The 15508-nt window shown below is 32.9% G+C and overlaps 1 protein-coding gene across 1 annotated transcript in view; it reads right to left on the bottom strand.

Moving 5' to 3' along the window:
- Positions 1–3617: 3617 nt before the first annotated feature.
- LOC107452438 (nose resistant to fluoxetine protein 6-like) overlaps positions 3618–15508 on the bottom strand; it is a 68815-nt gene continuing 56924 nt past the window's right edge. Inside the window, exons 10-16 of the mRNA XM_016068913.3 lie at positions 14385–14550; positions 13113–13192; positions 10970–11092; positions 10759–10879; positions 7649–7835; positions 4946–5088; positions 3618–4870 (exon numbers count right to left, since the gene is read on the bottom strand). Of these exons, the coding sequence (XP_015924399.2) occupies positions 4649–4870; positions 4946–5088; positions 7649–7835; positions 10759–10879; positions 10970–11092; positions 13113–13192; positions 14385–14550 (1042 nt within the window). The 3' untranslated portion in view covers positions 3618–4648. The remainder of the gene's footprint in view (positions 4871–4945; positions 5089–7648; positions 7836–10758; positions 10880–10969; positions 11093–13112; positions 13193–14384; positions 14551–15508) is intronic.

The raw sequence follows: 15508 nt of genomic DNA, 5'->3' as shown, positions 1-15508 counted from the left end.
TTTCTCTTTTGAAATTACATTATGACGCATTCACATACATTATTAATACAAATACATTTTCCAGGGCGAGACGATGAGGCAACCACAAGCACTTCCACTGGTTCAAGAGGTCCACGAGGGAAAAATGCACAATATTGCTGTTATTACAAAGCACGGAAGTGAGCGGAGCAGGAAAAAGAGTCGCTGAATAGAACTAGTGATCCTTCTACGACTGCTGATTCTTCTACAATTAATGTCGCAGGTTACGAAGTTTAAATTCTTCCGCGCGAAGGGACTCCACGCACTTTTTTTTTTTTGTATTTTGCTTTAACTTATATCATAGTAGTCCCGCAGTGAACTGATCGTTAAGACTCAGTTCCCAGCAGATCACCGAATTCAAGCAGCACTGGCTACGGTCAGTGTGCGGGTGGGTGATCACTTGGATCAGCCTGCGTAGGGACCGAGGGCGTGCGGTATTGGTCCTCGTTAAATTGTTCTACCGTAAAGTGCTCGACTTCGCGTGCAGGTCGTCGGGCTACCGAAGCGGGGTTGCCACCCCCTCTGCAGAGGATCAAAATTGTGATCAGACCGTCGCCAATAGCCCATTGTGCAGCTCTAGTGCGGCGTAAATGAACAACAACAACAATATATCATAGTAATGTAATTTTAAGATGATTAAATTCAAATAAAAATACAACTTTGTATGAAACAAAATGTTACGTTTCATTCATTTACAATAATATTCTGAGTAGAATATTCTTTAAAAATTTTTCTGTATTTTTTCTCCACTGGTCAAAACTCTTTGAAGAAACTTTCAACTCTCTCTTTCCTTAAAAGTCAATTCCAAATTTGAAACTTTTCCAATTTTTTGTGAGTATATTACATTTAAAAAAAATTTTAAATAATTAATTTAATCTTAACCCTCATACCCTTACCTCTTTGTCATCAAAAATAATTAAATCACAAATCTCGTCCATTTGACTAGGTGCTTATTTTTGCAACCAGTGTTGAACAACCTAAAGTTTTGACTGAGTTTTCGACTATTGATGCTCAACTTCGTAGCCCTGCAATTTTGAACCAAACCCAGAAGACAAGGAAAATCCTGGATCAAGCACTGGGACAAATTTGCTTTCATAGAGGGCTTTTTGATAGAACTAATCCGCATTTGCATTACATGAGAGGAAAACCAAGCCAACCTCCCACCTTTAGCCTGACGGCAAAGGTATTCACACTCGTCTACCACTTTGGGTATTTCACGCCTGCATTGTGGTTGGTGCGAGGCGGGAGCAGAAATTTTTATCAAGAAGCCACCACTGGAATTCGAACCTGGGCACTTCATTGGTATTCTTCATCCCCTGAGCTACCTCGGCCCGGTTGGTTATGTGTTAAGATAATAATTTTATGACCTCTAAGTGATAGAAAATTTTGATGTCAAGTGAGGTGATATCTGACTTTGAAAACTTGCTCACTAAATGGCAGTAGGTTGATGATAATGAGAGTGATTACAATGATGATCATTACATCATTGATTAAAAATAAAAAATTGTCAGAATTTATTCTAAAACAAACACTACTTTCCGGATTCTTTAATGAAATATCGCAAAAGTTTTTGGGATCACTAATGTAATTCATTTGCCAAAAATTCCTCTGATATTTTAGCGCTTTGAATGGAGGCTCTAAGCGCTAATCAAAAATATTGAGTATAATATTTCAAGTGGTGATCATTACTGGTAATCAGATCAATAATAATGAGTTTTATATTTCAAGTTAGTTACCTTTTGCGATACTTATTAACTTTTTAAGCTTCTCGCAAGCCATCACCTGTCTTATAGTAGATATGAATTTTTAACAAATAGGCTGAGTATATAGTATAAAAAATATTTATTAGTATATACAAGATAAAAATATATTTAATAATTTAGAATCATGTAAGTCATTATCTCATTACCAATACAGCAATTTACATTAAATTAACAATTGTGACAGAAAACAATATTTAATATCTTAAATTAATGAAGCTAACTTTGTATAGCCATTTAATGACTGAAATAGGCATATCATTGATAAATTAAATATGTTACATGTAAAGCACAATAGCACACACAACAGAAACAAATGCTGCTGACTAAATATATATATATATATATATGGGTGAACCAAACGGGAACCGTAAAGGGAACATTTCTATACTATATATCCATGTTTAATATTATATAACTAAGTTATATATATCTTATTCATATTTCTCAAGAAATACTTAAAGCATCATTTTATAACTTCAGAAGTATTGAAATCATGCGATTTCTCATATTTATGAAAGAAGTTTAAAGCTTTTAGAGATTTGAGGGACCGACAATAAATTACAAGCGGAAAATAGTGTTTTTGAACCTATACCAAAAAATGAAGCAATAAATTTGTAATTATTTTGGTAATTATATGTAATAATTACGCGAAATTTCGTAAATCTTGCTTAAATATTAATGGAGTTACAGACATTTTTATAAAAAAAAAAACTACTTTTTTCGTTTTACAGTTTTTTATTAAAACTTTAAAAATATTCAACAAAATTTTTAGAGTAATTTAAAATTAGTTGCAAAATTATTGCTTTAAAATTTGGGAAAAATTCGTTTAAAACTGTGCAAGATATGACTAATTCCACTAGCTCTTTTTATATTGCGCAAGATTTGGAAAAAGTGAATTTTCCCCCATAATTTTGTAGAGAATCGTATTTGGCAACTAATTAGAAAAGTCAGAGTTGAATGATAAGTTTTCTGCAACTATTATTTTGTATCATAAGACAAAATAGAATAACAAAAGAAAATACCTTAGAATGAACGATCTTACACCGAAATATGATTGCATAAGGAAAGAATGCAGGCAAAAGCAAGGATATTTTTATGGTGATGATTCCCAGCAATGCCGGTGTCATTTTTAATAATAATCGTTTTTTTTAATAGTACAAAATGAAATTTGTGGAAAATTCCTTATCATTTTGAGCTTTCTTTTAAAAAGTACGAACATTATTTAGAAAATTGCTTGAAAATTTAAATTTTTAAGATATTCAAATCGAACTTTTCTTATTGGTTGCCAAATACGATTCTCTGCAAAATTAAGAAATTTTTTAAAATTTTTTCTCTGTGCATGGTTAGTGTAAAAAAAACTACTTGAATAACCCATATCTTGCGCAGTTTTAAACGAACTTATTCAAATTTTAAAGCAATAATTTTGCAATTAATTTAAAATTGCTCTAAAAATTTTGTTTAATTTTATTAAATATTTTTAAAGTTATAGCAAAAAAAATCTAAGACGAAAATAAGTCCATTTATATTTAAGCCATCTCCATAAATATTTACGCTAAGTTTATAAAATTTTTTGTATTTATCGTATATTTCCAAAATAAATTTTATAAATTACAAATTTAGTACCATATTTTTTGGCATAGGGTGTTCATAAACACTATTTTCTGTTCGTATTTTATTGTCGTTCTTAACATACCCCTCCAAAAACTTTAAACTTCATTGAGAAGTATGAGAAATCGCATGATCTAAACACTTGTAAATTTATAAAATAATTATCCAAGTATTTTTTTTTTGAGAAAGATATTTGATTNATATATATATTATAGAATAATTGTTAAGTCTTTCTAAGAAAATTGTCATAAAATCGGGAAATCGAGAGCTTTGTAGATGCAGCAGGTAAGTGACATTTTTCAGAGATTATCTGTCACTAAAAATGACAAAAAGTGACTGTATCGATATGGGTAAGTTCAATGTAACCGAATTGATTTTGCTTTCACTTTAATTTTGATATAACCATGAGCGTTTCAGGATCCAATTTTTAAACTACACAATGACAGTAAATTACACAGCGACAATAGCTCTAAATTTCGCACAGAAGAAGGGTAAAAAAATTCTTAAATGTGCTAAATACCGTCAAAAATATTAAATATTTTTATCTTTTTATTATTTTAAACTTTAAAGAATCTTTATCGATAATAGTTCACGAAAATTTTCTTTGCATGTCTGAAAGTATTGAGGGAGACTTTAGGAGTTTTCTAACTGTTGAGGGGAAGACATTACTCAATATTCCAGCCAGTGACGCCCAGGAATATAACTATGCAAGTCTTTAATATGCTTGCATGATTCTTATTTCAAAATAGGTAGGGAAAAATTAAGTTCGACAAATTATTATTAGCCCCGTCTTCTAATATATCTATAATAAAATAGTTCGGATACTTTTTTCTTCTTTTTACTTTGCTTATAGCCACTCTAAAAATGTCACTTACCTGGTTCATTTTTAAGCTCTTCAATAAATTGCGTTTCTTAAAGTTGTTGTAGATTTCGTAAATATATTTGCAGATATCACAAAGATATTCATTTTCTTATGTCACAGAAAACATTTTAAATGTTATTCAACATCGTAATCGAATTTATGATTCTTTTATAAAAGAAAACGTCCAGAAATTCAATTATAAAGCACTTCACAACCTCCAAAAAGAAAAACAGTTTACTTTCTATAAATACTCGCAAAAATAACTTTGATAAAATTATTAAGTTCTTTCAAATAGTTCTCCTAAAGAAGTGAATACGTAAATACACAGCAACACTAAGTTGGCAGAAATAATCTGTTTTCAGCCTTTTCTGATGCTTTAGTCAAAATAATTTCAGTATCACGTGTTCTGTATCTTCTCTTTTAGATCTGGCGCTATATTATTAGGAATCACATCAACATGTGTCCGTACTTGACACAGGTCACTAGGTTTTTCAGCTGGTATTTTCACTGCTCTGGACAGAAGAAGTCTTTCCAAATTTGAAAATGGTGCTTCCACGAGAATATGACCGACAAAAGCCACAGTTAGAGACAATATAATGTTCCCCAAGTATTCGTATAGCTGAAATATGAGAAATCGGATTAGTAATTTCATGATTTTGAACACTTTTATTTCATTTGATGTAATATGACTCACCATATTATAATGACTGAAGTACATGCGTTCCTTTACAGACCCATATCTGATCCATATGACAGGTCCTTGCACCAAATAGGTCATGAAAGTCAAACGACTCATGAAGACAAATGGGCGAAATTTTAGAAACGCTGAAACAGAACCTGTAAGAGTACAAAATACAACTATTATTAAAGTTTTACACAAGCAGAAATGTGAACTTGAACATAAGGCCGTGGGAAATATACATACAACCAACTCCCGTGATCTTTAAATGTCGATGGGAAGTTATTTTACCAATAATTTGTGCAGAAATAAGGTCCTTGCACTCAATAGTTAAGGATGCAAAGTATATACAGTCTATGATCCCCATTAAAATGACCATTCCATTCTATAACTTTATATTTTATAACGGTTGTGGAACAGCCATCGTATTTTGGGTTTACTACTACTAGTATTCATCTCCGTAGTCTTTTAATTTTGAACCCAATTTAGAAGACAAGGGAACTCCTAGATCAAGTATTGGGAGAAATTTTCCTTTGTGGAGGACTTTTAGATGGGACTAACTAGCATTTGCGTTACAGGGAGAGGAAAACTACGAAAATCTCCTACGGTTAGCCTGACGGCAAGGGGACTCTAACATATGATCCGTCTACCACTGAGGATATTTTATGTCATCAATGTGGTCGGTGCAAGCCGGATGCGGATTCGCATCGACCAGCCATCGCTGAATTTCGAACGCTCTATCCCCTGTGCCACCAAGGTTCAACTCGAGATTGATAAAAAATCTGTCTGAACTATTTTTGAACCTGTCAAAGAGTTTAAGCTCAGGAGAAGGCGATACAATTTCGAAATTTCAAGACTATTTAAAAAAAAAAAGATGTAATAAATTATGTAACAGCAAAGAGAATTCAATGGCTAGACCAACTTGAAAGAATGGAGGAAAACAGAGGAAACTAAGGAGATATTCAAGGGGCAGTGCCAGGGCCAAAGGAAAAGAGGAATGTCGGCCAAGAGATGGTAAGACGAGGATGGAGACGAGATGAAAGACCTTAAGATTCTAAAGGTGCGAAACTGGAAACAAAGAGCTAGAGACAGGCGACTTTGGAGAAAAATTGTTAGTGAGGCCATGGTCCAACATGGACTGTAATGCCAGGGAGTTAGTTAGGTTTTTATTGTGGTCAGGACGACCCGGGTGCGGAATTCGTATCGACCCGCCATCGTTGGGATTCGAGCCCGGTTCACACTATTTGAAAGTGAACGCTCTATCCCCTTAGCCACAACGGCTCTGACCATTCCATTATAACGACCGATGTTTAAATTCCCGTTTGTTAAAATACAGTAAGTCTATAGATGCAATGTTATTTTAATGTCCATTCGAACTTCCGTATTGAGCCATTCATTCCAATATAGCGGCCTAAATGTAATCATTTGATTAGAAAAATTTAAAAAAAAAATCATTTAAGCCATATCTCCTTCGCTGTCACTACATAATAAAAGTGAAACATCTTGAATCCCTTTTGAATGAGGGAAGAGTGATATAACCCTCAAAATTCTTATCTCAAATCTGGGTGTTCGCAATTTATGATCATTTTCATTCATAATGTGTGTATGAATAAGTTTCTTGTCAAAGGATGCAATAAGTTTTCTATCATGCCTTTCGTATATGAAAATTGCATTCACTAATTTTATGAAATGTGCATGGTTTATCTTCAAGTTAAAACAAGAGGTCTTAGCAGTTATCTTAACCTATGTTATTTAACGTAAATGGCAATCCCAAACCAGCATAATATTTGAAATGTTTTTTTCACCCATGAAGTATTACTTTAAAGGGTACTTTTATGTCTAAGTATTTGTTTTTTAGCCAGGAGTTAATATTAACAGCATTTTTGTACGCTCACGATACAACGACCTCACGTTTTCGCTTGGCTACAAGGTTCGTTGTGCAAATCCAATGCGGGCAAATCCGTGGATAAAATTTTTATAACTAACATTCTCCTCCAATATTCAATAAATATTAATGATTTCTAGGAAAATCATTGAATTAAAATGTATTTATAAAATTTGAGCTTTTATTAATTATAAACCTTGAATTATCCAGTAACATATATTATTACCTAGCTCAAATTCAGTTTTCTGGCCAATTCATGGTAATAGTTTTGAATGTATTTTATTATTCACATATAGTAGTGGGAAAAATGATTTTAAATTAAATATTTTAAATTATAAATCATGTTTACAGCATAAACTTATCCACCTCTAATCCCTCCCCCCACCCCCAAAAAGCGGAGCAAGTCGGCAGCTTAGTATATAAATAGTATTTTAACACACGTGTATTAAACATGATTATCATGTATTGTTTTCAAGTGCTGGCTTTTTCTCTTCTTAGGAAAGACTGATAAAGGTAGTGAATAGAAAGAAACGGGAAATGAAGCAAAACAACGTGGATGAAGCACAAATAAAGAAGCAGAAATGTACACATTATAGAATCAAAATTACAGTATGTTCTTTTCGTGCTTCGATTTTTCTTTCTTTCCGTTGTTTTAATTTCATAAGCATAAAATAAACTACCTTAATTTGAAAAGAAACGGTATTTACAATGTACATACATAAAACGTTCGTTGTGAAAAAGTCAATGAATCAAAAAAAAAAAAAATGTTCTGCCAATGTTTTAAATTACAAGCAGTAATATTCATGATGAGTTCAATGAAGTAATATGCTTACTGGAGTTTCCGCTGATGCACACATAGGACAGCCAAGCCAAAGCAACAGCAAAGGCTGTCCGGTGGAGCGCTGCGTAGGTAGCTGTTACTTCCGCTGGAGGAAAGTTGCCTGTGTTCCACGTATGAGTTCCATATACAGAAGACAGTCCAAGAATTACTGCCAGGCACCAACCAATGAGTTTGAAGCGCTAAAAAATTGCATTATTTAAACTAACTTATGAAAACAAACAAGTACAAGCAGTAAAAAGAAATGCATTTATACAGGGGTTGGACAAAAATTGGGAAATACTTCGATATCAACTTTATGTAAACAAACTTTCTCTTCTATTCCATTTTTACTGATGCAAAATTCGAATTGACCAAAATGAGAAGAGGAAGTTCATAACTTCTTTTTAGCTTTAATACCAGCAATTTCGAAATAATTCCAATGCATTTTAATATTTGTTTAAAAATGCTTTGGACATTATAATGGCATTGAAAAAAGAAGGGAAAAAAAGGCTTTTAGCTTCCTACTCTCATTTTGCATGATGCTGAAAGCTCTACCAAAGTAACTCTTTTTAATTTAAAAAAATGCGATTATAATAAAAAAGAATATATCATTATGCACGTCTAAGAAACAGTTTTTCACTTTACTGTAATGTTAAGTTTTTCACCATTTTTAGCCAGCGCTCTCTATGCTAATTGAATACCTGCATGTGACGTCATCGTAGGTAAATCGTAGCCTTAGTCGATTTTGATGTCAACCAGGTTTGAAACACATGCGTGACGTCGCTATCCAATTAAATCTGATTCAAATCACATAGTCAGGCATAATTATTTCACTTCTTCTCCAGTTGCAAGTACCCAATCACGAAAATGGAGCAGAATGTCGACATAAAAAAAAGCCACAGTTTCGTGAAAATGGAAAGCGTTTGTGATCTAATTCTTTTTTTTTAATCTTTGAAAAGTTAATACAACGTTGCATTGTTTAAGCTTGTAAAAATATGAAAGAATTGAAAATATTTGTAGTAAATTTAAAGTTCGTTCGTTAAAGTGCTCACGTTCCAAAAGTAACGTGAGCCAAATGGGTTATGGAGGTTAAGCCAACACGCTTCCGTGACCAGCTGTGATCAGCCGCATTTGTACTAACAACATTTACTTCCCGGACAAGCTAATACCCACCGATCTGAAGCTTGGTGGGCGAGAAACCGCCACCGGTAATCAAACCAATGTGCTTCACAATGACAACTCAAAGGAAAACGCCTTAACCATTATGCTTTTATTGTCAATATATTTATTTCAAAGATGGCGCTGAAATTTCACCACATTAGGCTTTTTTTTCCAAAGTTCAATAATTTTTCAAACATTAATTACCCGTATCTAGAAATGATGCTGCATTAAGTTTTAAAGTTGTTTCGAGGCTATAAAACTGTAACTGTAGCTAACATTTTATTTAGTCACCATAATTTTCTTGAACTTTTTTCGATATTGTAAATAATATGTGATAATAGAATGAAGGATTTGTGTTTGCGGGTGTCTCCAGGACTGTTTGTTCTATCGTCATGAAATTTGGACAGCGGCTAAAATTCGTTCGAAACAACACGGTTGGAATTTTCTCATTGGTTATATGTTAACTATTGTTTTAAATCAAATCATAGACTTTTCTATTTCTTCAAATATTTTGAAGACATCAGTGTTGTTTGCTAGTTTACAACTTTATTTCATAAAAAAGAGATTTTATTGCATTTACTTTAATATTTAATTATTTTATACCCCTTAAGTCAGAAAGATTCAATGATCAATGTTAAGCCGCGATGGCTCAGATGATAAAGCGTGCGCCTCCCAATGAGGTGAACTGGGTTCGAATCTCAGCGATTACTAGTCCATGCGAATTCCGCACCCAGCTCGCACCGACGATTCTGACGTAAAATATCCTCAGAGGTAGATGGATCTAGGATAAGAGTTCCCCTGCCTTCAAGCTAACCGGGGAAGGTTTTCGAGGTTTTCCTTTTTATGTAGCGCAAATGCGGGTGCATTTCATGATAAAGTTCTCCTTGAAACCAAATTTCTCCCAATACTTGATCCAGGAGCTCCCTAGTCTTCTGGATTGGGTTCAAAATTATAAGGCTATAGAGTCGAACACTGGTACTCGTAAACCCAAAATTGGGACGGCTGTTCAACGACAGTTATAAAATAAAAATAAAATGATCAACGTTAATGTGGTAAAATGGGCAGACTACATCGCCAAATTAGTATTCCTAATGTTATCTGATTCCTAATGTTATCTGAAACCACATGTTTATTTTATTTACAGTTATTGGGTATTTGTAATTTGAGAAGAAGTGAAGTGATTATGCTTTACCATGTGATTTAAATTAGATTTAATTGAATATATGTAAGCGACGTCGCGCGTGTATGTCTAACCAGATTGGCTTTTGAATCGACAAATGCCACGATTTACCAACGATGACGGCACTTGTTTCACACTTAAAACTTGTTTCTATGAAAATAAATAATTTAAAATCAACGGTAATAATGTACTTGCAACTAATCACATGATTGTGTCTTATCATGTAGTTGTGTTACAACTTTAAGGCTTGGATTTATTATCATGCTGAATCAATTTTCAGATACGAGTCAATTGGATACTTCGCAAGCGACGTCACGCATGTGTGTTGAAATTGATTGACTTACCCACGCGTGACGGAGCTTGCAAATCTCCAATAGAAATGAAAAAACAAAATAGTTACGTACTGAAAAACCGAATTAATGGAAAAGTGGAACCAGAAGAAATCACGTAATTATGGTAAATTTTAACCATCACGATTAGACCTTGAGCTATAGCCTCATTCTTAAAAGGTACTGAATGCAGTTAATCGTTATTTTAGTGGGATTGAACTACTAAAAACGTGTTCTGCTTAATATAAGCTTCAGGGAGGGGCAACAAATAATAGTAAATAAATAAATGGAAATATTTTAGCTTTATTTATTGTGTCGGTTTGTACATTTTAGTCTATCGTGTATGATTTCATAGTGCTGTTCAGTACTGATTAATCGAATATTTTCTTTTATATTTACCCAGTATGATAATTAAATATGAAATTAATTTTACCATTTTTAATTTGTACTCACATTTCTCATATTGACTTTCGGGAACTTAAGAAGAAGATATGCCGTCACAACACCAACACAATAAGGTCCTAGGTAAGTATATGCCTTTACGTGTACGTCTTCAACTATTTTTTTCATTAATCTATAAACACAAGAACATGAAAAGACATATTTGTGACGGATAATTAAAAAAAAAAAAAAAAACAGTATAGAATTTTTTTTTATTACTTACGGCAGGTTGGCTGTCGAAATAAGTATGGTTGGATCGTAGCTATTTACATAGGTAATGATTCCTACTGCTAATGAACTTCCCAAAGTGAGTCCTAAGGCAATTATTAACCCAACTGATGAACTCCTATAGATTTATAATTTGGATAAACAGAAAAGAGTCAGGTTAACAAGGAAAAGAAAGCAGAAAAATACATGTTTAATTAGAATTATTATTTTAACCTTTGACATGCAATTGGAGATGATTAAAATCAGATAGCTAACTGCAGTTGCCCATAAGATAAATAAGATAGCCAAGTCATGTAATAAATAATATGCAAAGGCGACCAAATAAATAAGATAGCTTCGGCCTGCTGCTTTGGCACATGAAATTCGTGGGATAGCTAAACTCTGCTGCTTAATATAGTAAAGCTGCCGACTAGGTGGCTGAGTGGTTAGCGTGTCTGGCCGCGGGTTCGAATCCTGCTCAGGGCATGGATGTTTCTTTCTCTCTCTGTGTTCTATGTCCTTTCCTCTTTGTGAATGTGACCGGCCCTATAAACGGGTTTGTGGTTGTGTGACGTGGGCGACGCTGCTCCACCGCCGTGGCTTCGCCACAGGTGCCCACTGGGTAACGAGAAGAGAGTATCAGTTCTGGCATTTCTGTGGCCAATGGGACAAACCCCAAGTGCTTGCCGTTAAAAAGATATATAGTATATATAATAAAGCTTTTTTTTCTTCCGCGGGCAGTGGTATAGAGCGATTAGTAGTTTCTTCAGTTATAATCCCATTCCTAACATATGATGCGAATTGTCAGGGATCGATCAAGAGAAATTCAGGCCCAAGGCCCACCAAATTTTCCGGGCCCCTTACAAGATATTTTGAAATTAAATTACTGAAGAGTAGTCCTAATAATGAAAAAGAATCTATTGAACTGCATGATTCAAGAGAAACATTCTGAGAAATTTTGAAAGCAGACAATTAAAGATTATTTTTTTAGATAAATTTTACGTGTCTATAAATTAAAGCAAAATATAAAACAACAAAACAATGTTATATAAAAATAGTTTGGTGACCACAAACAATTGAAATCAGTGATATTTGCTACAAGTCACTGATTTTTATTTAATACTGTTTGTTGTAACACTGTTTTTTACTTAATACTTAAGGCAACACAAAGCTAGCCCACCTTTCATTAAACTTTTTACTAATTTTTTAGGCCTCTCAGAAATTGTGGTCCCTAGGCCCTTGCCTATTGAGCCAAGGCGATAATCAGGTCCGCGAATTTTGCTTTTAGTAGATAGAGCTTTAAGTCTAGGATTTCTTTCTTTGATAAGTGAGGGTGCAATTCGTAATAATCAGGTATATTATCTTGTCGATTAGCTTCTACCTGGCCAAGTATTTTAATGGTTGTGGTAGATTTATATGCATAATACTTTGAAAATAGAATATGTAGTACAAAGTTGCCACCGGTGATTAAAAATGAAATAAGTGCTGATATTTAAAATTCAAAATTTCATGAAAAGAAATTAAAATTATCAACTTTTTATAAGCACATTATTTTCAGTTTATTATTGAAAGTGAATTCAAAGAATATTTTTGTTTGAAATATTAATGATTTGAAATGTAAGCCACAGTAGTAATTATGATTGAATAATTGAAGAGATAATAAATAAATAAAAGCGAAATGATTTTCTACCACTTTTTCTATAACAGGGAAGCCACCTGTGGCATCCCTGTTAGTATTGTCAGTTACAAGTGCAAGACTTTTTTTCACAACTATTAAAAAAAAAATAAGACCCTCGCTCCTCTGACGTTGTGTTAATGCTACACTTTGTATCAGTGCTTTTTAAGAAAAGTGGTAGAGAGTTAGAAATTTTCATTAAAATGATTACCATTTTAGTTTTAAAAAAAAACTTAATTTCGATTATTTAAAATATAATTTCAGTTTAAATTACACTTTTTGTTATAAAAAATAAATAAATAAAATAAGCTGTTGTAACGCACAGTTTTCTCTTCTCAAAACTAGCGTGCTTTTGAAATAGTTTTACTACCAGTTTTTTTTTCTTTTGGGGAGAATTTACAGCTCTATAATATGTAAATAACATTAAGGAAATGTGTTATTAAATTAGAAAAGAGTAGTAGTAGAAAATATTTTTTTATATTACCTGTACAATGGAAGAAGTATGATGAGAGCAAATACATGAAGCTGCATATCTGTAGATATGTACCATGAGTGTTGCATGCACTATAATAAGAAAATTGGTGTACAAAAGTTTAACTCCGAAATGTAGATAATTAAGACACAAAAGGACTTCAATTATTCAAAGGAATGGGGACAGTTCCTACTTTCAATCATCTAAATATTCGGATGATTAGGTAAAATTATTTTGTAATTAAAATTATTTTGAACGAATAACATAATACGATAGGCCGTTATGGTCAATCTAAACTACGTTGATAACAAGATAAAGGAACTACGAAGTTTACAAATTTCACATTTCTTTAGAAAAACTAAAGCAAAATTTAGTGCATAGGTGCAAAAAGGGTTTTTAGAATCGATTTCGATTAAAATTGGTATTCGAGTCAAATGTGATCCGGATAATATAGATTTTATTAAGTTACTATAATTTAAATTTAAAGCAAAAAGAAAAAAAAGGAACAAACTTTCTGGAATTGATTTCGGTTAATAGTGGTGTTCGGGTTAAAGAAATTCGGATGATATTGAGATTTTATTGAAATAATCTAAATTTAAAGCTAAATAAATAAATAAACTAATAAACTTTTTAAGAGATTCAAACTATTTTTCATATTAATTTTGATAAAAATTAAAACTAAACTCATCGGCGCGACAGCCCATAGAGGGCCAAGGTCAGTTTTCTTGACCTTGGGCTCTGGGGTGCAGGAGCAGATGTTCCGGTCAGGTGGTCAACCGAACGCGGAACCCCCAGTGTTTAGTTCCCAAGCATGCTTGGTACTCATTTATCGACCCACTGAAGAAATGGAAGGCGAGTCAACCTTGCCAGGCCCGAGGATCGAACCAGGGATCTGTGGCATGATAGCGCGAAGCGCTACCGCTCAGCCACCGGGAGTCCTAATTTTGATAAACTGCTTGTAATTTGTTTTTTTAAATAGTCTGCGCAAATGTTTAAATGTTCAGAGAAGAGTTAATTGAATACGAGAGTTTATGCACTTTTGAAGAGTTAAATGGATCAACAATGTTAAAATACATAGCACTGAGTTAGAAAGATTCCATTTAACAATTTCGCATAGCATCCTGCACGTCAATGACGCGCGTTCAATGCGCACAAGCTCCGTAAAGAACCGAGATGAATCGGTCTTAATTCTGCGCTACGCAAAACCACCGTAGGTGAAAGTGTGGGATGGTACTTGAAAGTGTTCAAGCTCTCTAACATATGGATATCTTTAAAGGTACTTACCATCTTATCTACGGATATTAAGTTGTTGATGAAGAGAAGATTTCCCCACCAGTAACGCCGGCATTGTTCAACCTCTTTACCAGGAAGATCAGCCCAGAAAGGTCCAGTGGATATCCACGGCAAGAAGAACATAGATGCCAGGACAATCAACAATGAAGGATACAATCTGATATTAAGTGAAAAATTTATATCAAAAAAATTTAAAAATTTACATTGGCAATATTTTTAAAAAGTTATTTCCATTACTTGTTTATCTATGCAATTATAAAGTTATTTGTGCTTCCATAAATCTAATAATTGCTTAAAATCCACCTGCTTTAAATTTTAGGTAGCTTCTAATTTTTCTCTGATCGTAGAAAAGATTTGATTGATCCCATTCAGATTTGATCTTTAAAGTAATAAATTTGATTTAAAAGAATTTCGGTCACCTCAATATATTAATATTAAACGTACACATAAAAAGTCAGTTTATCAATTGGTAATGGTTTTAAGTGTTTGAAAAATAATGCAAAAAAACCGTCTTGTATAAAAATTTATTTGTTGTTCAACCTAGCTTGACTTAAATTAAATAGTTCTCTAGGACAATTGTGTCACTTTAATTGAACTACAGCAGGTTAATTTTTGTTCCAAACATTGATATCGAAATTGTCAATAGTGTATATATATGACTAATATGGTGTATAATATATAAATGACATATAATGATTGTCATATAACATTACTACATTAAATTTTTTAGGAAAAAGCCATTAACCCTTTTTCTTTAATTTCTAGTAAAGGTAAATTAAAGTATTTTTGGAATTGAAACTGTTTTAAGAACAGTAATTGATATATTAAAAAAAAAACTCATTTAGTTTATAAAAATGCCATTTTTTTGGTGGTAAATACATTTAACATGACCTATTAGGAACTTACTGACCTTTATTTTTCTTTATTTATAAAATAAATTCCTTAAATGTTACAAACTTCAAAAGGAATTATGTATTTATAACTTTTATACGTTTTTTAAAAGTGACAAATGGTTACCAATTTTATTCAAACTCACTTCAAGAAAGCTGAAGTTATTGAAAAATGGAAACCTAAATTAAAAGTGGTAAAACGTGGTGGTAAGTATACTTACCACG

Source organism: Parasteatoda tepidariorum, chromosome 9, assembly GCF_043381705.1.
Source record: "Parasteatoda tepidariorum isolate YZ-2023 chromosome 9, CAS_Ptep_4.0, whole genome shotgun sequence".
Classification (NCBI taxonomy): domain Eukaryota; kingdom Metazoa; phylum Arthropoda; class Arachnida; order Araneae; family Theridiidae; genus Parasteatoda; species Parasteatoda tepidariorum.
This window is presented reverse-complemented; position numbering and strand designations above follow the sequence as displayed.